Source organism: Gadus chalcogrammus, chromosome 20, assembly GCF_026213295.1.
Source record: "Gadus chalcogrammus isolate NIFS_2021 chromosome 20, NIFS_Gcha_1.0, whole genome shotgun sequence".
Classification (NCBI taxonomy): Eukaryota; Metazoa; Chordata; class Actinopteri; order Gadiformes; family Gadidae; genus Gadus; species Gadus chalcogrammus.
This window is the reverse complement of record NC_079431.1, coordinates 13,333,839-13,355,795: the sequence shown is the minus strand read 5'-3', so window position 1 is coordinate 13,355,795 and position 21,957 is coordinate 13,333,839. Positions and strand designations below refer to the sequence as shown.

General features: G+C 40.6%; 5 protein-coding genes across 5 annotated transcripts; 4 read left to right on the top strand and 1 right to left on the bottom strand.

Moving 5' to 3' along the window:
• The first annotated feature begins 1,338 nt into the window (after positions 1-1,338).
• On the top strand, positions 1,339-6,042 carry txndc9 (thioredoxin domain containing 9). The gene is made up of 5 exons (XM_056579817.1): positions 1,339-1,506; positions 4,159-4,385; positions 4,493-4,611; positions 4,849-5,103; positions 5,232-6,042. Exons 2-5 carry the CDS (start codon positions 4,209-4,211, stop codon positions 5,350-5,352), a joined length of 672 nt encoding a protein of 223 aa, XP_056435792.1. The 5' UTR covers positions 1,339-1,506; positions 4,159-4,208; the 3' UTR covers positions 5,353-6,042.
• Positions 6,043-6,089: 47 nt separating this feature from the next.
• Positions 6,090-8,113, bottom strand: mrpl30 (mitochondrial ribosomal protein L30). Its single transcript, XM_056579818.1, has 5 exons — positions 7,786-8,113; positions 7,599-7,682; positions 7,353-7,499; positions 6,620-6,693; positions 6,090-6,368 (listed from the first exon to the last, which is right to left on the bottom strand). Exons 1-5 carry the CDS (start codon positions 7,822-7,824, stop codon positions 6,236-6,238), a joined length of 477 nt encoding a protein of 158 aa, XP_056435793.1. The 5' UTR covers positions 7,825-8,113; the 3' UTR covers positions 6,090-6,235.
• Positions 8,114-8,215: 102 nt separating this feature from the next.
• mitd1 (MIT, microtubule interacting and transport, domain containing 1) lies at positions 8,216-11,324 on the top strand. Its single transcript, XM_056579816.1, has 7 exons — positions 8,216-8,660; positions 8,832-8,933; positions 9,062-9,198; positions 9,282-9,368; positions 9,634-9,746; positions 9,930-9,990; positions 10,480-11,324. The coding sequence occupies exons 1-7, from the start codon at positions 8,516-8,518 to the stop codon at positions 10,585-10,587; spliced, it is 753 nt and encodes a 250-aa protein (XP_056435791.1). The 5' UTR covers positions 8,216-8,515; the 3' UTR covers positions 10,588-11,324.
• An 814-nt stretch (positions 11,325-12,138) lies between these two features.
• cracdla (cracd like a) lies at positions 12,139-15,408 on the top strand. The gene is made up of 6 exons (XM_056580414.1): positions 12,139-12,380; positions 13,455-13,501; positions 13,759-13,900; positions 14,474-14,609; positions 14,708-14,830; positions 15,016-15,408. The coding sequence occupies exons 2-6, from the start codon at positions 13,459-13,461 to the stop codon at positions 15,406-15,408; spliced, it is 837 nt and encodes a 278-aa protein (XP_056436389.1). The 5' UTR covers positions 12,139-12,380; positions 13,455-13,458.
• Positions 15,409-19,325: 3,917 nt separating this feature from the next.
• creg2 (cellular repressor of E1A-stimulated genes 2) lies at positions 19,326-21,722 on the top strand. The gene is made up of 4 exons (XM_056579419.1): positions 19,326-20,015; positions 20,355-20,524; positions 20,635-20,748; positions 20,869-21,722. Exons 1-4 carry the CDS (start codon positions 19,446-19,448, stop codon positions 21,020-21,022), a joined length of 1,008 nt encoding a protein of 335 aa, XP_056435394.1. The 5' UTR covers positions 19,326-19,445; the 3' UTR covers positions 21,023-21,722.
• Positions 21,723-21,957: the final 235 nt, after the last annotated feature.

Sequence of the window (21,957 nt, the reverse complement as noted above, 5' to 3'; positions counted from 1 at the left end):
CAACCTGGTCCCTGATATTAGGTTAGACCGCCTACCTTCAACGAGACAGTGCCACGCATTTGACGAAACAATGCTTGAACTGATGACAAAGGCCAATCTAGTAGATTACTGGAGAATGAAAAACCCAACTAGAAAACAATTTACATGGTTCAATGCATCTAACAATGGTCAATGCTCAAGGCTGGATTACTGGTTAATCTCAAACAACCTGATAAATGATGTTTCTAAATGTGAAATCTTAGCATCACCTTTAATTGACCATTGTGCAATTACACTGTCTTTTCAGTTTCATCGTGGTGAGTCCAATCTTATTCCCATATGAAAGTTTAATAATAGTCTTCGGTAAAATTCGGCCAAATTGGGGCATGGGGCATGTGGAGAGTTTCAGTTATGCCGATGGGGAGATTGTCGGTCTTGTCCACGCCAGTCGCAGGGAGCGTGACGTCACATACGAGACGTGTAGTCTTTCTCATTGCGTTTTCTCTACAGCCTTTAACCATTGCACAATTGCACCATGGGCTTCGCCACTTCGCCACTCTATTGAGCAGTGTTCATTGGAATGAATGGGCGCCTTTTTTAATCCACTGTCCTTTCTTGCTAAATTATAGCAACTCTCCACTCATTCTCCTCTGACCATGCATTTAATAGGCTTTGACGGCCAACAGTTCTCGGCAATTCCTCATTCGCCCTCCCACGTCGGACAGGTTCGAAATTATATGGCTGTGCTATTTGTGGTTTTTGCCACGCCCAGTACTAGGCTGAGGCTACCTTTCACCACGTCTCCCCAACATGACGTCATCGCTGAATGGCGTCAGAAAACACCCGTTACTGCCAAAAACGACAAAAACTGGACTTTAACACTGCTTTGGAGACCTTTTATGAGTGATATACATATTTTGACTGCTTTATGTACCCATTAATCGAAACGTCCGGTTAACCTGCAACATGGCCTTTAATAGGTCCATGCGCCGCACTGGCCCTTGGATCGTACGGTAACGTTGCTGCCATATTGGAGAGGCAAAGACTGCACTGTAAACAAACGGGGTTGCTGTGGTTTTAATGGATAAACGGTTAAAAATAAATAAATAAATCTAAATATATAATACTTCTAACATGAGTTTTATGTTAACGGTTTATCATCAACCTAAGGTCAAGCAGTGAATATTTATATATTTTTAAATTATAGATACCTCTAATATAATTGATATGACTATCAAATCGATACATTTAAATTAGGTGAGATATGTAAACATTTAAGTGCTGCTTTTCCAGAAAAACCGAAGCTCCCCCTTTTACTTTTTTGTTAAAAGGCTAGTCTGGGCCTCTCTAATATGGCGTCGACGAAGACGTATCGCAGCAACTAGTCGGTGAAGTCTGCGGCGTCTGTCTGCTCTAGTTTACAGTTCTATGCTCCAGTGGAGTAGTTGACAGCGCCCCTCCTACAAGCATTGGCGGCGCAACATCCGACTTTACAGCATCGTGAACAATAACGAGTATCGTTTACTGGTAAGGGAACAGTCTTGTTAATGCATATATTGATGTCTTTGATATACCTTCTTTATCTTGATATATTCCTGTTTGCCATACTTCTGTTTAACAAATGCTCACGTTTATTCGATACGTAGGCGCAAAAACAAAACAGGCCAATAGCTATTCGGCTAACTTAAAGCTAATAAGGCTGAACACTGACATCATCAGTGACATCAAATTCGATCCCTCTCATCACTACCCTGCTCAGTAAGCAAACATTGAAAAAGGCATTTAAACTAACAAAGACAAATAACGTGCACTAAAGCAATGGTAATCAGAGCCATGGTCAGCAGGCGTTTTCTATTGTAGTTGCCAAGGCTACATGCACTTGCTAACACACCCAAATAGCCTCTTCAGCTGTTAAAGGAGAAATCCGGAGTAAAATGGATCTGGGAAATGTTTAGTATGATATCGAGTTGGAATGTTCTTTTGGGAGCAAAAAAGCGCGTATGGACGCATTCTTAAGTTAGCTGTTTTTAGCCGATTCTACCAAAACGCTATAAACTTGGAACGATGGGGCATGTGTTATGGTAAAAACTAAATCGTTATTTTAAACCACTTAAAAGGCTAGAAGTAGCCCGATACTTCTTTGGTAGTATAATAAGGGTCTTAACATATAAAACGAGGCATTGATAACTTTGTAAGTGTACAGATTGTTTATTAAAAATGACATTTTATATACACAATACCATCAGTGGTTCACCCGTCGACGCCATCTTGTTTTTAAGACTCAATATGTAGATTGGCGAACACAGTTTGCGTGTTGTGGACGGATGGCACAATCTCTGTCTTCGTCAGTTGGTCAATCTACTTATCGAGTCTTAAAAACAAGATGGCGTTGTGTTACCACTTTTCTCCTTTAAAGGCCCACTATGCAACATTTTTAGCCCAAATTACATTAATTATGCAGGTTGAGAGTTATTCTGATGGTTCTACAACCATTTCTGGGTCGTTTGGTGGGTGTTTCATTGCCCCTTGTCGCTTCTCCAAGGAAAAAGCGAATATGCAACCTGCTCTGTTCGGACCGACACAATCCGGTTGTGACGCAGCGAAAGTATCCAATCGCGCCTCGAAAATGTAGTCGGATTGTAGTTTCGAAAATGCTTTACGGCACAGACAAACCCCCGAACATGGCACCGGCTAGATATAAACAGCCAGTTGCGAGGCAATTGTTGCATTCATCATGGATCAATCGACTGTTAAGGGACCCAAGAGGCGTCTGTCGGTGCTATCGTTATGTATTATGTTTTGTTCTGATTGTTCTGTTCTGATTGTTCTGTTCAACCAAAGATAAAACCATTATTATCTAGGATATAAATTCTCCCCGTCAACTATAAAGAAGGATGGATTTATGTTTATTGCAATACAAATACACCATTTTAAAAATGTATAACCTTGTCTACACTTTATGAACATCTACTTCAGGCATGGCTCCACGCATTCGCCGGCTTATTTGAAAACAAATGCACATGGCTAGAGTAGAAGTGCATGGGGATGGGTCGTCAACGAGTTGTTAGGACAGTGTTGTAAAATATATACTACGAAGCTGTAGGCCGCGCTGTGTAGAGAAAAGTGCGTGCGCAAACCAAGAAAACAGCGAAGAAATGGCCGATCCTGCATAGTGGGCCTTTGAGTGGTAACTAGTAATTTTGACAGGCATTCAACACTAGGGGTGTAACGATACATCGATGTAGATCGAATCGATACATCGATTGATTGGCGAACGATCCAGCTGCATCGATGCAACGCCCAAACATCGATGCATATCGCTGTATTACACGCTTTTATTATTATATATCTCCTTTCGCGGGTGTTTGTGAAACTATTTCTGCGCAAAGCGCCAAGCCGCTCGTATCCATTCACCGGTTAAATGAGGCAACAGCGAGCAGATGTGTGAGCGCGAGGATGTCTAGTTTCGTTTTGTGTTGCCAGATTGGGCATACGTCCCGTTTTTCCAGCCTAACGTGATTAAAAGTAGCCAAATCGGGCTGAAAATGTTGCCCAATCTGGCAACACGGACGGCTTATCTTTACAGCCAAAATGATTCCGAGGGATGTTTTGTTTTTAGAAGAAAACTGTCCACACAGATTGGTTGGGAATGGTCTACGTTCAAAATGAAAGATCATTACAGGCTCTTTAATTTAAGCCATAAAAAACCTTTGGCACTTAAATGCAATTATGTGGCACTTTATTATTTGTATTAAAAATTGATTGTTTTTGTTTTAAATATCCGGAAGAGCAAAGAAATAAAATTATGAAATTATAATTAAGTTGATGTGAGTTGATGTGATTGTAAGAGGTTGTGTTAAATGGGCATATGATATCGTCTCATATCGATCGCATGCCCCTGAATCAAATCGTATCGTATCGTATCGCGGCAGACTTTTGATATCGGCAAATATCGTATCGTTGTCCAATGAATCGATATAATATCGTATCGTGATGAAACCAGAGATTTACACCCCTATTCAACACATGATGTCATTTAATAGATCCAATCTGCCTTTAATCCTTAATCGAAAGTATTTATGGAACGACCTCTTATTAAGAATAGGTGTCCTATTCATATTCTGAAACTGTTCATGACTGATGCTTGCTGCCTGTTAACGGTCTCATTTCTTCTTTCAGCCTGCTTTAATTGACCTTTAGTGCCACGCTTCTTCACAAACGTTACAACCATGGCAGGTGGACAGACCATGGATATACTAGCAAAGGTGCTTGAGCAGTCAGCCAAGTTGATGGAGGAGAAGGTGGATGAGCAGTTGAACAAGCTGGATCGTATGGATGACGACGAACTGGATAAACTGAAGGAAAGGAGACTGGAGGCACTCAAAAAAGCTCAGAAACAGAAGCAGGTAATCGGGCACATTTTGATCTCTCCTCAAACCACAAATTAAACTTGACTCCTCCTCAATGGTTTTAAGTTTAAGTTTAAATGTTTTCTGTTTCTTTATTTTTCAAGGACTGGCTGTCCAAAGGCCATGGCGAATACAGAGAAATACCCAGCGAGAAAGACTTTTTTGGGGAGGTAAAGGAGAGCAAGAATGTGGTCTGCCATTTCTACAGAGACTCCACCTTCAGGTAATCAAAATAAATATATTTGCTTTTAGCACTAAAGTCATTTTTAATTTAGATGTCAGATTTGAATAAAATGTCATTATAAAACGAGTAAGCAAAAATGTATTTTAATGCATGAGTTAATGCTGAATATATGCTTGTTTTATCCATTTTAATCTCTTAGAGAACAGAGATATAAAATGTATACGGTTCTCTCAGAGAACAGTTGCCATTATTTAATTGTCTTCCCTTTTTATGCAGATGTAAAATTGTCGACAAGCACCTTGCCATCTTGGCCAAGAAGCATGTTGAAACAAAATTTATCAAGCTGAATGTGGAGAAGGCCCCCTTCTTGTCTGAGAGGCTGCATATCAAGGTGATCCCCACCATGGCCCTGCTGATAGATGGGATAACCAAGGACTTCATTGTTGGCTTCGGTGATCTTGGAAACACAGATGAGTTCTCCACAGAGATGCTGGAGTGGAGACTTGGCTGCACAGATGTTATTAATTACAGGTAAAAAAAACGAATTGCTTCATTTACCTGTATATTTTTGCTTGTGAAAATAGTACTGGATATGATTGTAAATAAGATACTTGCTTGTGTTTGTATAGACCTTTTATTTTTTCCCCATTGTATCTTAGTGGTAATCGCATGGAGCCTCCTTCAATGACAAAGAGACCAGGAACAAAGTTCACAAAGGTGGAGAAGAAGACCATAAGAGGGAAAGGTTATGACTCTGACTCTGATTCTGAAGATGACTGAATACCACATTCTCCCTCTTTCCTCCAATATCACGCTCTCCCTCTCAGGGGACATCACCATTATAAAGACAGCGTTTGTATTTCATGACCTTTATTACTACCTTGATTTATTCATTGTTTACGTCTTTCCTTTCCTTAAACATCTTTCTTTTTCCTTTCACCCCTTTTTGGTTTACATATTTTTTTTTTTTTTTTACATTCATCTTTCAAATGGTTGTAGAGGTCAACCAAATTCTATAGAAAACGTAAGGGTAAAGGATTTCTCCCTGATGGTGTTGGTTTTCTTGGTTGGTGGAACAAGTCAAGAACCTTATGATATTCTCCTAACTTATTGCAATCCCACCATGGTATTGATTAAATTATTTTGGCTTTATCTGTGCATGCAGTTAAAGATGCAGATGTACTTTTGGAGTTCGGCTTATTCAGTGCAAATTACATTTGAGGCAATATTCAAGTGATTGTGTACCCAAAATGTTTTTTTTATAATTTGGACCCCTATTTGAACAAAGGATTGACTGTGAAAAACCGAACCCCCTCTGTGCCAATATGCGACGCAAAAACCTTCATGTGAAAAAAAATAAACAAGGACATGGGTTCCATTGCATGTCTGAGAAAGCTTATTCATGTTAGGAGTTGATAATTATCCATCTGCTTAATAAAAGGCTAAAACTTGATTGAGAAGTGTTCTTGTTGATCCTTCCTTCTGTGGCTATGAAATATTTGTCCCCCGGCCCCCCCAGGTAAACCACAGAAACTATACAGATTCAACATTTTATTTTTCTTTAAGAAAACACATTGCCCCTTGATTGGGAGTGGATTCTCATGGGCATAATGTGTATATATAAACATAACACGTCTTCAATGTGAGAGTGTACTGAGCACAGTTAAGATTCAATAGCCTTGGGCTCTATTGGCTTGAGGAGGCGTCGCACAATCAACTCTCCTTTGCTGTTGATGTACGAGTCTGCCATGTCTTCTTCAGCAGGGAGTCCATACGGTGTCTTGAGTGGCTGTATGCTGCAGCAAACAAAGTTTGCCGGAATGGAGAAAGTTAGCAAAGTTATGCAGGGACATTTAGCTCCTGGAATCCAATTGGACTGCACTGAAGATGCTAAATTATGAAATATTGAGCTTTCAAAATGTATTTGTGGTTTGAGGATTTTAAGTGAGACCTTGGTGCTTTCAAACAGGTAAATGTTAATGGTACCAAATGAGAACACAGTATTTATTTTTTATCTTGCAGTTTCATACTAGTACTGCCATCTTACCTCACAAGATGCTTGACGTACTTCAACAGGCTATTGACTGCAGGTGTGTTTTTGTGAACAACAGGGATTTGTCCCTGTATATACGCAAGACAAAAAAGCATTGCACATTAAAATGTTTTGAAATTAAGGCTTGATAAAATGTCACAGCATAATCAAGAGTGAAGTTCACCCGCATAGACATCGGCAACATGCATTCTTTGACAATATCAACTTTTGCAGCCTGAATTTGTGACACTGAGCAGCAAGATAAAATCTGTACAAATGTATCATTCCCTGGTAGGTCTCTTACCCAGTTTAGTTAAACAGCGTGGTCTACAGACAAAAAGCCTCGTAATCATATGTAAGGCCTGAATTCCATCACAATGTTATGGACTTTTAGGTTGTAATGAAAACTTCTGACAAGGAATTAAATGGCATGAATCTATGTTTTTCTTCTTGACAATATCCTCAATGAATACAGAAAACAAGGATGAATTCAAACAGATAAAACAACAGGATGCCACTGTTGCCTTGTTTAGGGCATTATAGCTTTCAGTCTTTTCATTGGGGATGTCATACGAAAAATATCGATTTATTCTACCCTTATCCTGAAATGAGTTGAGACTACAACAGACTTTGCACTCAATGGCAGTACAAGTGAGAATATGTTTGGTGACAAGTTGTTGAACCATATTAACTAAAAAAGAAAACAAAAGAAAATAGACCATGAATGCAATGAAACGGTCAACGTTACCTTTTCAAGACCAAGGTCTTTAATCAGTTTCTTCTCCCAGTATGGACGTCTCTTTGTACTCTTCACACGTATCACTATGTGAAGTTTATGGGGTTGAGTTGGATCACCCCCATATTTCAAATGTTCTTTGGACCTCTCTTCAAATAGCTGAGGTTTCGAACATGGGGCAAAAATGTCAGACAATCAATGGTTGGAAGGAATAAAGATACATTATATGTCGTTATCATAGAATGGGTGTCAACATACCGCACTAGGGATCCGTGATTTGGTAAATCTGGTCCGAATCGATGTAAGTAAAGGGGTTTGATATACAGGGCCTTGTGTCAAGATCTGTGACACATAAAACAGAGACGGATACGAGGCATTACGATCATTACTCGTTAAAGAAAAGCAACCACAAGATAACTTAATATAGTAATGATTTCTTATTTACCTTGACCGGTAAAGCCAGACAGCGGCACAAGAGTGACATCTTCCTCACTAAGGTGCACTTATGTTGGTTATAATGAAAGTTAAACCAGCCTTAGCAAGCATGGGAATAGCCGCCAAGGTTAAACACAAAAACGGTGTCCAGAGAGCTATTGCAGACAGACAATGTGTCAAGATATAACATTAATAACACATTCAAAAATATGATAAGGCCATATTCATTTTCCCATCAGCGGGGGTGAGGATAAATGACATAAAAAGCTCAGCACAGCGTTTCTCATGTATGTTGTGCTGGTGACGTTTCTCTGTACCGGAAGTGTCAATGGGTTGCATTGAAAACATTCCGGAAGGAACAATTTTACTTACCTTCTAGTACTGCTCAGAGAAGTATCTAGTCATAAAGAATAACTTAAAGTACGTACAAATAAGTTTAGTATTGTAAAATAAATATACATAAAAAATGAATGCATATATGCTCTGTTCATATTAGGTTTTTCTAAATATCGGTGTCTGGCTTAAAGTATATTTTTGCAGGGGATCCACCAGGTAATATTTTTGTGTGACTCCTGTCAACTCAGGAAGTTACAATAGTCTAAACATATGTGACGGATGTTCAGGCGCCGGGGAGATGTAGATTGTGTTTTAGAAAAATATACACCCATATGAGCCTCCTGTTTTTCTGGGATATCCATGTTATTTTTATAGAAATTGGTTAAGACACTGTTTGGTTGATCATGACACAAAATCACGTTACTGGGATGGAGGCATCTGCTGTCTCTGTCCTTAAGCGTGCTGTTGAGCTGGACCAGGGTGCTCGTTTTCAAGAGTCCCTTGTCTGTTATCAGGAGGGCATACAGTTGCTTATGGACGTCCTGAAAGGTATATCTCCCCCTCTCATTTCTCTCTCCATCTCTCTCTCTCTCCCCCTCTCTCTCTCCCCCTCTCTCTTTGTTTCTCTATGCAGCTGTCTCTTTCTCTCCCTATTTGAAACTCTGTTATAATATAACCATTTGTGCTAAACTGCTCAACTGATGTATCTTCTTCCACTAGCCGTCAAAGATGACCCAAAGAAAGTGCACTACAGGGGGAAAATCAAGGGCTACATGGAAAGAGCGGAGCAGATCAAAGTTCACGTGAACCAACTTAAAGAGGGTACCAGGCAGCGTATATCTTTGTTATTGAGCCATGTCGTTTAAACGTAAATTTTTATCCTCATCTTCCTGAGGAATGTATTACTTCGTACTATTAACTAATCTCCCCAAAATGTTATCCTCAATCAGATGGTAAATACCACGAGCAGATGAAAATATCTGAGGATGCCACAGGTTACAGCTATGGGATGTTATTCAAGCCCTACATAAGCAGTGCTCTCTCAGAGGTCTGGGTAGAAGATCCCTACATCCGACACATCCATCAGGTACTGCCGATTTCCAGCTCACGAAGATACACTAAAGAACATTTTTCATATACTAAAAAAGGCCATCCCTTCTTACTTCTTAGTTGTACAACTTCCTCCGCTTCTGTGAGATGTTGCTGAAAGCCGACTGCCAAGTGAAAACAATCCACCTGCTTACGTCCCAGGATGAAGTAGGCAATGACTCTTATTTATCACTGCCATCTACTCTATTTAGGCACTGCAGTTCACAGACATAAAGAACACTGTCACTCATACATACATACATACATACATACATACATACATACATACATACATACATACATACATACATACATACATACATACATACATACATACATACATACATGCATGCATACATTCTGTACATACATGCATAGATGAAGCCCTTACAAATGCCAACCCTTAAGTGATTCTGTCTGTGCTGTCTTGCAGGTGGACAGTGGCCAGCAGAACACTGCCCTGGCTGAGGTAAAGCAGAGTCTTCAGACTCAAGGAGTATCCCTGGACCTTCAGTACTCCTCCACCATCCATGACAGAGAGATCAGGTGTGGTTAATGTTCTAGCAACACAAAGTCACAAATATACTATACATAACCTACACATGAGTACTTAATGCTGCGAGATATCTGCCCAATTGTGTGCAGCTTTATATGGCAGCAATGGTAGCGTATTGATGTAATATATAATAAGTTGTAGCCTGATTATTATTCGTTTCATTTCCTTGAAAGGTTTGACAACGGCTGGATCATCAAGATAGGAAGAGGACTTGACTACTTTAAGAAATCTAAGGTAAGACAGTATCCATGATGTTGCATTTTATTTAACTCTATTTATTTCTTAAGAACTATTAATGCAATTGTAAGAGCCAAATTAATAAAAAAAATTCTAGTTTGCATATTTTGAGATATTGGTTTTCATTGTATATGTTTATAATTGAAATTGCATATTGGCATTGGCCCATTAGGCTTCGATAGAGTCATGACGTTAAAAGTAAAGATATATCATGGCCGGGAAAACAGAGCTGGAAGCCTAGTAGAAACAACGTTTTTTGGCCCTTATTTGGATTTCATGCCTTTGTTTGTATTGTTCCCTTTTTGGCAAGTTAAAGGACAAATTAAATCGAAATAAGAGACATGTCATTTTTGGGGTCAAGCTCATTGCTTCTTTAGGCTTACCAAGTGTTGTGAACAAAATTGGAAAGAAAACGTGACATTATTATTATTATTATTATTATATTGTTTTTGGTGAGTTTCTAAAAGTGTTCATTCTGTCCTGCAGGGCCGCTTTTCCGTTGGATATTGTGACTATGATCTCAGGCGGTGCCATGAGACCACAGTGGACATTTTTCACACCAAACACACAAAGAAACTAGGAGACGTTATGTGAAGAGAATATTTTAGAAAACAATCGATACTGAACACAAGCAGGAGATGTCTCTCTACCTTCTTTCTCCTTCTTTGGTGCCTTGAGAAAATGTCTATAGCATGGAGGAGGTTTTAAATATTGGTTCTGGTCACTGTCATGTGCTAGCCTCATACCTATTTTATATTTTAACACTGCTTTTAGATATAGACTGCTTTCAGATTATATTGAAATAATTGGGGGCATGTAATTCAACTTTTTTTGTTTTTATTTAAAACATTGGCAATATTTGTATATTTTGTATGGAATAATTGTAGGTTTATGTAATACCTTATGCATCCCAATGACCAACCCTCCTAGGAAGCGATGGCGCCATCTTGTGGAAAACTTTAACCTTAAATCATTTTTCAATAAATATATAACCTTTTTCTAAGATTTATTGTTTAAATTACAGTCTAACCTCCCTTGTTTCATAAAAAAAATGTGTGATCTGTTTTATTTTTTGGTTTAAAATACTTTAACGAGACTAATCATGTAGGTGGAATCTCACATCATAGTAGCTGCTGGTAAATTTATGAGAGGTAAATTATCATTGACATTGTGTACTTTGCATTGAATGTATGGTAACCATCTCTTCAGTGAATCCAAAGAGCAGTGATCGGATTATCTTCTGCTTTAATCTCATTCCTCAACTGTCCTTACAAAGAAAAAGTATATAATCCATCCATCTACGTATGATCATCTCTCCCATATAATGATAACCATCAATCAGTTTTTGACCCAGAAAATGTATATATATATATATATATATATTGAGACTAATAATTTACCAGCATCTATGTTGCTCTATGGTATGTTATGTAATGACTAGTTAGTTATTATAGCTAGGTAAAAAGTTACCAATAAACATCTATGGAGTGGGGCTCCCGTGGGCATTGTGGTGCCATGTACAAGAGGCCTTAACAAATCACAGTTCTCCAACCACACACACACACACCTCACATTTCCAGTAATACCAGTAGAGATGCGTGAAAGGTGGTCAATCAAAATATTGGCTTTTGGTAGTTCATTCAGCTGCAATGCCCATATAAAGAATGTCCTGCAGGTGTGTTCCCTCCGGCAGGGCATGTTTGATTTCCTTTTGATGTGGCTATTTGTCTCTTGCCCAGCGCATTCAAACCAATGGACAAATGCATCCTCCATTGTGGCACCTGTATGAATCTTTGGGGGTTGTCCAACAGCCTTTAGAGCAAGTGCAAACAATTCCATCAGCAGTAATGGCTGTCCTCTTTCCAACCAGGTTTTATTTTTTTCCTTTACTCTCATTTCTGGGACTAAAATCAGGTTAGCGTTTCATAAGGAGCTTAGCGCAGAGGGCCACAGTGTGCCACTAATGTAATAGACTATCTCTCCCTCTCCCTCTATCTCTCTCTCTCTCACACTCTCTCTCTCTCACTCTCCCACTCTGTCCCTCTCCCTTTCTCTGTTGCCGCGTCTCATTCTATCCTGTCCTCTTTCTCTTTGTGTGCCGGCTCACTCTTTCATGGAGTGACCTTGCCTCCCATTCTCTCTCTCTCTCTCTCTCTCTCTCTCTCTCTCTCTCTCTCTCTCTCTCTCTCTCTCTCTCTCTCTCTCTCTGTTTTCTTTTTTCTTTTACCCTTCTTACCCTCCTAGTTTCTCGATTCCCCTCCACCTCCCACTGTAGACAGATGTGGACGGCAGAGGCAGGAGTTTGCAGAGAGGACGGAAGCTCTTTACCAGCAGAACAGTATTTATAAGGAGGAGAAAAGGCCCAGAGAGCAACGAATGGACGTTTGGTAAGTCAAAGATCACCCTTATGGGTGATGTATGCTATATGAAAAAATATATGGTTATATTACAGTTTTTAATGAAAAGAGAAGAGAAGTACAACATTGGTTTTATTGAGTCCACTCCTGTTGTGAGTTTTCTGGGCTTCTGCGGTCCATGGGTTTGTGATTAAACCGTTGTTGTGGATTATGGGCTGTGAAATCTTGCAAGGATCACTCGGCAATGTCAATAATCCAGGGGATAATCTCCTGTTTCTGTTGGTGCTATGGTTTGGGTCATAGTACATGTGACCCCCCTCAAGTCTTTATAAAGCAGCTTTATTATTTCAAGCCCTGAATATTGCAGGGTTTTAAATGATGGTGGTACTGTACATTTTGTGAAGAAGAACTTCAGAAAGCCCAGAGTTGAGATTCTGTTTTCTTAGTTTTGTGTCTCATGCTCGACGGTATGCATGCCAACCAGGGTGTTCATTAGCTAACAGGAGGCTTGTGAAAGCAAAAGGTGTGGTGTGGACTTTGCATGTTTGTCCATGGCCTGCCGCATCTTGCTCTATCAAGCATGCATGTCAGATGCTATTTACATCACAGAGCATGTAGGCCTATAGTGTCACTGCAAGTGTGTATTATTTTTACTCAATTCATAACCTCTATACACTGTAAAGTATAAACATATGATTATGGTTATTATTATGATCAGTATGATTATTAGTTTGATTATTCGCATATTTATCCAATGAATATACAATAAACAGTGCACTAGCTATGTATGGTTTGTTGCCTCTTTTTGTGCCGTATACTCATAACTCTAGGGGAGTTCACAGTACAAGGAACGTTCTAACCACGCCTTCTTGCTTCGGAAAGACTCAAGTTTGTTCATCGTCAATAAACCTTTGAACTTTGGTGGTGCGTCTGATGTTGATAAGTGCCTGAGGTGCTCATATGCAAAGACAATTCATCGGATTACTAATGTCCACCGTTCAGAAAGACTCTGACCTCTCGGCAGACAATAAGATCCATAAACGTTATTGATTCTCGTTGGTATTGTCCCAAATTCGACTTTCTTTGTTTTTATTTCTTGACCAGAGCAATGGAGTCTTGGACAGTAGAACACAGCCCTGAAGATATTCCAGGTGGGAGTCACTGGCAATGTGCTACGGCAAAAATACAAAAAAAAGAGGATGCAAAAAACAAAAGTGTGTGTATATATGTGTGTGTGTGTGTGTGTGTGTGTGTGTGTGTGTGTGTGTGTGTGTGTGTGTGTGTGTGTGTGTGTGTGTGTGTGTGTGTGTGTGTGTGTGTGTGTGTGTGTGTGTGTGTGTGTGTGTGCACGCACATGGGGGAATGTGTGCGCATTAAGCTGTATTTGTGTATGTCTTGTCTTCACCAGGGAGGAAGAAGTCTAAGCTGAAGATTCTGAAATCTCGACTGTTCAAGAGATCCAGAAAGGAAGATGAAGGCCGCGCCAAACTCAGCCAGTCTACCAGTGACATCACAGCTGGGAAGGGAATTGATTCAGAGGAAGATGTAGCGTGAGTTACTGCATGAAGTCACCTGACCTACTAAACCCTTCGTCAAAGTGTTCTTTTTACCAGCTAGTATATACAAGTGGAAACTAATTTTTTGGGTGCCCTCCCTTCCTTATATGCTGGCATGCAGGCTTTTACAATTCACTGACACCATAAAATGTGTGTTGACTGTAATGTCAGTTTTGAGCAATGTTTGCTACAGTCCACTGGGTAAGCTGGTAGACCGATCTATCCAGCACACCTCTAGGTGGACACGCCCACTTGTGATGTCAGAAGAGGCAGATTTATTTCAAAAACGCTTGTAACAGCTAATCACACTTACAGCTGGTGATATAATATGTCACCTCCAAGAACACAAACAAGAACACTCAAATAATAAAAAATAAATTAAATACTAAAATAATTACAGATAAACATTGAAGCAATCATAAATAAGGCAGATACTATTTGTTTCCTTTCAAAGGGAACTCTTACTGTTGAGGTAAAATCTTCAGGATTGCTGCATTAAACCTCTAAAGTCATATCAGTAAATGATCCCCTCTTTCTCCCATCATTGCACAATCCTTCACTGCTCAGGTGCTCCGAGATAATGCTTGCGTCAAGAGCATTGTCCCATGAAAGCATCTTTGTGGCAGACGAGGTCCTGGCCGAACCAGAACCCTCCAGGGTGCTGTCCCAGGAGAATGTCCACACCAAGATCAAAGCTCTTCAGGTATCACTTTGTTTTGGAGCTGTAGTAGTGGAAGACAATTCCATGACAACTGTGGGACTGCTGTGAAATTACATCAGTCTGTGTTCAAAATGTCACAGATGAAGCTTCAGCAGCAGAAGTTGCACTTGGGGCCCCCCTCCAGTGGTCTGTCGCTAAAACGTCCGGACCACCTGGCCAGGGCTTGTGCTAGTGAATCTGCGTCACAGGAAGCTCTCAATAAGGTACATTATCCAGGCCAAGTTATTATCATGATAGATTATAATGAGGTTATATCACATGATCAATCCCGGATCTTCCCATGTTATGTATATGTGAGCACTGGGAACTGGGTCGGTTCTAGTGTAGTCTTCAAATGTAATTATATTAACCAATGATGTGGTATTTTATTTGTTGACTTATTTCTCAGGAAATATTGCAGCCTTCCGCACAACCTCTGTCTCCTGCCCACAATAAGTCACCTACCAGATTTGTGGCTCCCATGGCATCTCCTTCTGCACCTACTGCTGTTCTGCTGACCTCACCCACTACTGCTGCTGACCTTCCTTCAGACTTCAGCAGCCCTGCCAAGGTCGCTTCCTCTCTGGATACTTCTGCTGCACGCCACCGCATGTCCGTCAAGCCAAGGAACCAGAGGGCCAGCACTAAACGACAGAGAGTGAGTGTTTTCTTCTTTTGGCTCACACAAGGGAAGTTAAGGATGACTATTGAGACACAACTGATATGCTTTTTATTTGCATTTCTTCCTTTTTTCCCCCATCTTTTATTCTTTAGACATATGTCAGTCCTCTTTCAAACCTGACAAATGACATGAATCATCCAGCATTGGAAGAGGAAACTAGTTTTCCTGCTGAAACGGAGTCTGCAATGTCCTCCCACTCAATTCAGATCCCACAATCAGAACCAGAGGGGGTCAACATCTCGCTTACACCCCAGGGTCTCCATTTAAATCCACTGGAGGCTGAGGCCATCAAACAAGAGGCACAAGCAGCATCACAACCAGAAAGATCTGATACAACCCCTCAGCTTCTCGGAGCTAAATCTCTCCATCCCGTTGATCTAAAGCATCGGCAACAGCCTGCTGTTACGACAGAAGGGAGCAAACTAGAGCGTCTTGCCGACCTAGGAATACAGGCTGTATTCCATGCCAAAAGCAATGAATTCATCTCAAAAGGGCTGAAGGTTAAAAATCTTGAGAGTGAGCACAGCTCCCAAGAAGTGTCTACGACGTCCCTCTCACCCAGCTTTGGCCCAGTTGGGTCATTCAGGTCTTCCTCTTTGAACCAACATGGTATGACTCAGCCAATGGCTGAGGTCACACAGAGAGAAGGCCAAGGTTCAGGGCCTTTCAACTTGTCTTCTGTAAAAGGACAAGTTGGAGAACGGCCTCGGTCAAGCAGCTTTGTGGCACATGGTGTAACCAGTTTCAAGGGTAGATCAGAAACAATGGTGAAGTCCTTCACCTCGAATGTCAACCAGTCACAGGGACAAGGATTTCAGAAGAAAATGCAGGAAGAGGAAGATTTAGGAGATATACAGCAACAAAGAGTTGCCGGTATAGCTAAGGATGGAGAAGTTAAAGACAAAGGTGAATTTAATTCCTTGGAAAGGAGGGTGACCTTCAAAAAAAGAAAATCAGCACAACTTCCAAAACAAGCAGCCATTATGACAGGAGCCTTAGCAGGGATAGAGGGCAGTCAGGAGGGGGTAGAGGAATCTGTGGATGCAGAGGAGGTCCTGGAGGATCCAGGGACAGGAGCCTTTGGCGTGAAGCTTCGCTCCACATCTCTGTCTTTAAGATACCGCACTGAAAGTTCTGCCTCCAGTGTTCAACCGAACAGCACAGAGATGGCATCGTCTGCCCCGGTGCTAATACCTTGTCACCCTACCTCGGCCTCCTTTTGTTCTGGGGAAAAAGGTGACAAGAGAATCATAGGGGATATAGAATCGGACCGTTCAAGTGTCCATCGAAGAGGCACAAGGCCATGGTCTTTCCGACATGCTGGTGAGTCTAGAAAGAGAGAAAATGAAGTAAAGAAAGTATTGGATGTTTTTGATGATTTTGTTCAGGGATTTTTCTTTTTCCCTGAATTTCATTTTGTGCAGATGTTTAGAAGGCCATGTGACTTGATTATCTAGGATTAGTATTGGACTTTGAAGTCCAACATATATGCATCACACAGGAAGTAGATTATAGAGTGATAACATGTTAACTTTGTACTGAATTTCAAGGCAGGATGCTATAGGATGGTCTATAAATGTACCTAACCTTATCTCCCTATTGCTTAGGTGTAACTGCCGCCCAGCCTACTTTCTCAAGCCTTCGAGATAAAGCCAATCACACAAAGCAGGCAGAAGTGTCTGTATCTACTTCAGAGACACTGGACATGTCTTTAAACACCAAGGATGTAGAAAACACTGAAGATACCCTGCAGGGTCAAACGGCCTCACAGTCAGCCCCCCAGTCAGCCCCAGCAGATGTGTCTTGGATGAGCATGGCCATGGAGAAAACAAGAAGCCTGTTCAGTAGTATGCCCAGAGATTTCACAGGCATGCAAAGTAATGCCCGGCAGCCGGCCCCAGCAGAGCTAACAAATCAGGGCCAGAATAGCTTACAATTTCAGACAGATAAGGATATTCAGTCGCAGGCACAACTTGCATCACAAACACATGGTGTAGCGCAGCAACATGATATGCCACAGATACAGGCCACAAGTCAACCATTAACTGAGGCAATGAAACCAACGGTAATCAAAGCATTGACCTCAGCGCAGACTGTCCAGCATTCTCAAGTGTCACCTACAGTGGAACAGAATATCCCACTAAATGTCTCTAAAAGACCACATATGCAAAATACTTCACAGATCTCAAAGCAAGCCCATAATATGCCATTTCAACCCACCTTAGCTCAGCCAATCATACCGTCCAGCACAAATGCTGCGTCTCCTATGTTCGCAGCCCCCTCCTTACGGCCTGTCACACAAATGGAGAGTATGCCTGAATCTGCTCCAGGCAGCAATCCTTATTCTTTTGCCCAGGCAAACGTATCTTATGGCCAGCCAACCACAGCCCAGGAGCCATCCAGGGGTGGGGGTCTCCAGTATAGCAACCAATTCAAACCAATGACCTCTGCCCCAACCTCCTCAAACAATGCTCCATCCCCAGCCAAAGCCCCAGCCTTAGCCACCCAAGGAGGAGCAGCTGAAGATGGAGCTTCCCAGTCAGGGAGGAGGACAGCGTGGCAGACCTCTGTTGGGGAGAGGGCTGCCTTCCCCGAGTACCGCACAGAGGGAGGTACCACACATGGTTTCAAGGTATTTTTAAAAGTGTGGAAAACACATAAGATAAGCTCAAATGGCCGTGAATCGCATCTAAGATGTGATTCCTACTCTTTTTCTCAGGTGGATCAAAGTAAAACACAGACAAACACTGAATCATCCGTAGATTCCCTCAACAACATACTTATAAATAAGGACACCACATCTGAGAGGAGACCAGGAGGACAACTTGCAGGTATGTAGATAATGAACAGTAAACATGGTTATACTATATAAAATTTATGCTGCTAAATTTCATGTACCACAATTTGACATTGTATTTAAGAGTCAAGCCCAGCCAAGATACTAGGCCGGCTTGCTGACAATGAAGAGAAAAAGGCCAGACATCGGATGCAGACCTCGGCAACACCGTCTTCCTCTGCTACACCATCATCTCCACTCCAGTCTGAATCGGTCAGAAGTCAGCCATCTTGGATGGAACTAGCCAAAAGAAAGTCAATGGCATGGAGTGATAAAACAATGGAAACGTTCTAAGAAACGTTCATACCTAGCCTATGAATCTGAAGGTGTACAAATAACTTTTTACTTAATAGATTGTTATAAATATATTGCTAACCCTATTTCAACACATGTTTTGGTTGATCCACTCACTCTCGTAGCAATCTATGTAAATTTTCAAAAAATTAAAAATTCTATTGGTTGAGTTGTTTTTGGCAGAGCCTTAATGTACAGACATTCATATAGATGTGTCATTAAACTATATAGGTGGAAAAAATGGATGTTGCTGCTGATATATTTCTGATGAAAAACTATTTATTGCAGGACTCGTCTTGGATAATCGATTTAATGAGGCAGGATAATAGGAAGGCTCATACGCAGCATATATACGAAGCAGCTTCATGAGTCAAATGTGGTTGTATATGATTCTTACATAGAAATTCTTATATCTTGGGCAGTAACAACAAAGGTTTTTATGTATTGACAAAACAAAGGTGAGAGGAGTGACCGTCTTGGAGACTGTTGTGGTGGGAGATAACAAGTTATTTGCAATATATGGGGAAAGTGGAAATATCTGCAAGAATGCAGGACAACTAGAGGAATCTACATTAAAATAGTCAGGAGATTGCCATGTCCTCAGTATGACACCGATTGGATATAGGGGCAATACAAATGCTAACTTATACAATCTACTTTTAGGAGTAAAGTAAAGAAAGTTACATAATTTGTGATATTATTAAGACACATTTTCCAAGACCCTTTGCTAGTCTCCATTTGTTGCCTTGTGAAAATGCAGATTCTCCAGACCTACTTGATAGTTATTAAGTACATTCATCCAATCACAGTATAAACCTGTCCCAACAGGAGTATTTTCCAAAATGACATTACCTTTGAATTTCGCGAGGGGGCAGCAATTTAGGTTATTTTGGTCCTTTGGCTATTTTGTTTTGGTCGGTGTCTCCGGTCATCTTACTTCTTGTTGGGCATACCCTGTATTTCCTAGCTTGGTACATTTACATTTGATATTACCTACATATATTATACGTATCGGTAAGTACAACGGATGATCACGTGTCTATCAGTAGCATGGATCTATAAAAAAAAAATTTATATAGGCATAACTGCAGGCTCGAGTGGGCGGGACAACACAAAACAACAACATTACCATACCCGCCGTTGGCAACCAAGGGGTCACATATATGCAATCGAAATGGGGCACCAGTACCTTTCTTTGGCAATATTTTTCAGTAGCCTGTGTTTCTGTCGGACCTATACCATCAGAAACTCTGTTTCATGGGCGGTATCTCCCAAAGACGTTGTAGTGGAAGAAGAACTAGATGCCTTATCCGAAGAGGTTTCCCCTTCATTACTGAGAGACAATGTTGTGTTATGGAAGCAGGCCTATCCACCTCAGGGGCTAGTGGAGGGCGCTGAAAGCACCGGAGAACGGATCAAATCCGAGAACGAAAACGTGGACACGGTTTCGTCGCATGTATTTTCTTATCGGGTGGGAGAAGTCAAAGAGCCGGGTAATGTCGACCCTCCGCCGCATGAAGAGACCGCTAGAACGGCCAGATACATCGCTCATTACAGTGACTGGGGACATCTTTCTACCATCTCAACTCAAGAAAAGGTAGGCCAACTCTGACGCTATTCGGGTATTATGTGTTAATTTGATTCAGGCAATCCTATATTTCTAATTATTTTGCATAACACGAGGTCTGTTTGTTACTCTCTGTACCCCGTAGCCCTATTCCTATGTCATGGGCATTTGTAGACCTATGTGTTTATTTCCGCGTCGAAAAAAAAATACAAACAGAGATTTTACTACCCTACTCCGCAAGTCCATAAAGAAGTAAGCATTCGTAATTTGCTTAACTTGTTAAAACCATTGGTTACGTCACATATTTTCCCTGTAATGTGCTGTGTATGTATTGATGTATATTACTTTGATGTCTTGGCCTCACTGCAGATTAAGGGTTACCCCTTTGGCAACATCTTCTCTGTGAGCGATGGACCATTTGAGAACAGTACTGGAGTGATCTATTTCTATGTCACTGCAATGGATAACTCTGTGGCAGACCTGAGAAGCAATCCCAATGCATCGTTTACCATCTCAGAGTCTGAAGGAGAATATTGCAGGTTTGTTATGATACAACTGTTAATGTATTTGACTGAAACATTACAGTATAGGGTCATTAGACACACCGCATTGTTATTGAGATTTGACACAAATTTAATATTTTTTCTAGGAAAATGATATATGATCCTGAAGATCCAAGATGTGCTCGACTGACGTTAACGGGGAAGATGGTGGATGTGGGCCCAGAGGAACTGGAGTTTGCGAAGGAAGCAGTGTTTTCAAGGTGACTTTAATGCTATACAGTTAATTGGTGCACTTAATACATGTACATTTCAAGCATTTTTTTAACTAGGCCAATTTGATCCAATACAACTATTTATGTCTCATCTCCTTGTTATTACAGACATCCTATAATGGGAAAATGGCCAGTGGGACACAAGTGGTTCTTCATGAAGCTCGAGTTGGTCCAGGTCTGGCTACAGAATTGGTTCGGAGGAGTCTCAAGCATACCAGTCGAAGATTACTTCAGAGCTACCCCTTTCTCTAAGAAAAACTGACTCAAGAAACACATGAATGCAGGTGGAGGCACAAATACAAAGGCTAAATCACTGGATAGACATTGACTGGAATTTCTTTCTTTTCAAATATGATGATTGATTACACAGATTTATATCATTAAAATGTTTATATCTCCATGCCACTTTCATCAAATTAAATCAAACCACTTGGGAGCTATAAGGCATGTTTTCAGCCTTGACCTTTCATCATAATCCTAAATGTGACATTGCAGCATTAAAGAAATCATGACAATAACAGAAATAATCCTATATCTGGAATAAGAATATGATTTTCATATATTTTGAATGCATATAGGCATGTTTCAAAGGTGTTATTTATTTCAAGCCTACATATTTTGCTCCATTAACTGAATGTTCTAGCACACACAATACATATGTGATTGTTTTGAGATTCATTTCAATGACTTTACTTTTTGGTTTGATACTTCCTGTGTACAATGCAGCACCTTTTTTAAATAGAGACAGCGTCCATGTCTGGAAATTGTTTATGTTTGTGTCCGACAGGGTTTCTGTTTGCCTTATGTCTGTGAATAGTGGGAACCGCCTTTTATTCCTTAGATCTAATGTTCAAAATGCATACTCAAACAAGTATTATGTTATGTGACTGTTATGCAGCTGTAACCTCTATTTTAATTAAAATGAGCCAAAGTTCATGCGGTTGTGTAGATATCATTGAATGTGATAATGCATTCAGACAGGTATGACTTAACCGATGATCAAATGTAGCAGATTAAATGTTGATTTGTTAACATTCATTTTCAAATAAGGATCCTCTCAAGACACGACGATATATCTGGCATAACGTCATTGGACGTGCTTGGTGATTTCATAGTGCCAACGCAAGATGGCTCTAGAATGCTACATTTGATCCATTTCGGTAAACATGTCCCTACTAGCGTATGCGATTTGCAACA

What these genes read in the sequence shown, in the direction of transcription:
- txndc9 (XM_056579817.1), top strand. Translation starts at nt 4,209, where the DNA reads ATGGCAGGTGGACAGACCATGGATATACTAGCAAAGGTGCTTGAGCAG. An exon ending in AAGCTCAGAAACAGAAGCAG is followed by an intron (nt 4,386 to 4,492) that starts GTAATCGGGCAC and finishes TTATTTTTCAAG; the next exon opens with GACTGGCTGTCCAAAGGCCA. An exon ending in TACAGAGACTCCACCTTCAG is followed by an intron (nt 4,612 to 4,848) that starts GTAATCAAAATA and finishes CTTTTTATGCAG; the next exon opens with ATGTAAAATTGTCGACAAGC.
- mrpl30 (XM_056579818.1), bottom strand. Translation starts at nt 7,824, where the DNA reads ATGTCACTCTTGTGCCGCTGTCTGGCTTTACCGGTCAAG. An exon ending in GTCTGGCTTTACCGGTCAAG is followed by an intron (nt 7,683 to 7,785) that starts GTAAATAAGAAA and finishes TATGTGTCACAG; the next exon opens with ATCTTGACACAAGGCCCTGT. An exon ending in AATCACGGATCCCTAGTGCG is followed by an intron (nt 7,500 to 7,598) that starts GTATGTTGACAC and finishes TCGAAACCTCAG; the next exon opens with CTATTTGAAGAGAGGTCCAA.
- mitd1 (XM_056579816.1), top strand. Translation starts at nt 8,516, where the DNA reads ATGACACAAAATCACGTTACTGGGATGGAGGCATCTGCTGTCTCTGTC. An exon ending in TGCTTACGTCCCAGGATGAA is followed by an intron (nt 9,369 to 9,633) that starts GTAGGCAATGAC and finishes GCTGTCTTGCAG; the next exon opens with GTGGACAGTGGCCAGCAGAA. An exon ending in ATCCATGACAGAGAGATCAG is followed by an intron (nt 9,747 to 9,929) that starts GTGTGGTTAATG and finishes TTTCCTTGAAAG; the next exon opens with GTTTGACAACGGCTGGATCA.
- cracdla (XM_056580414.1), top strand. Translation starts at nt 13,459, where the DNA reads ATGGAGTCTTGGACAGTAGAACACAGCCCTGAAGATATTCCAG. An exon ending in CCAAGATCAAAGCTCTTCAG is followed by an intron (nt 14,610 to 14,707) that starts GTATCACTTTGT and finishes AAAATGTCACAG; the next exon opens with ATGAAGCTTCAGCAGCAGAA. An exon ending in CACAGGAAGCTCTCAATAAG is followed by an intron (nt 14,831 to 15,015) that starts GTACATTATCCA and finishes CTTATTTCTCAG; the next exon opens with GAAATATTGCAGCCTTCCGC.
- creg2 (XM_056579419.1), top strand. Translation starts at nt 19,446, where the DNA reads ATGATCACGTGTCTATCAGTAGCATGGATCTATAAAAAAAAAATTTAT. An exon ending in TCTGAAGGAGAATATTGCAG is followed by an intron (nt 20,525 to 20,634) that starts GTTTGTTATGAT and finishes TATTTTTTCTAG; the next exon opens with GAAAATGATATATGATCCTG. An exon ending in AAGGAAGCAGTGTTTTCAAG is followed by an intron (nt 20,749 to 20,868) that starts GTGACTTTAATG and finishes TTGTTATTACAG; the next exon opens with ACATCCTATAATGGGAAAAT.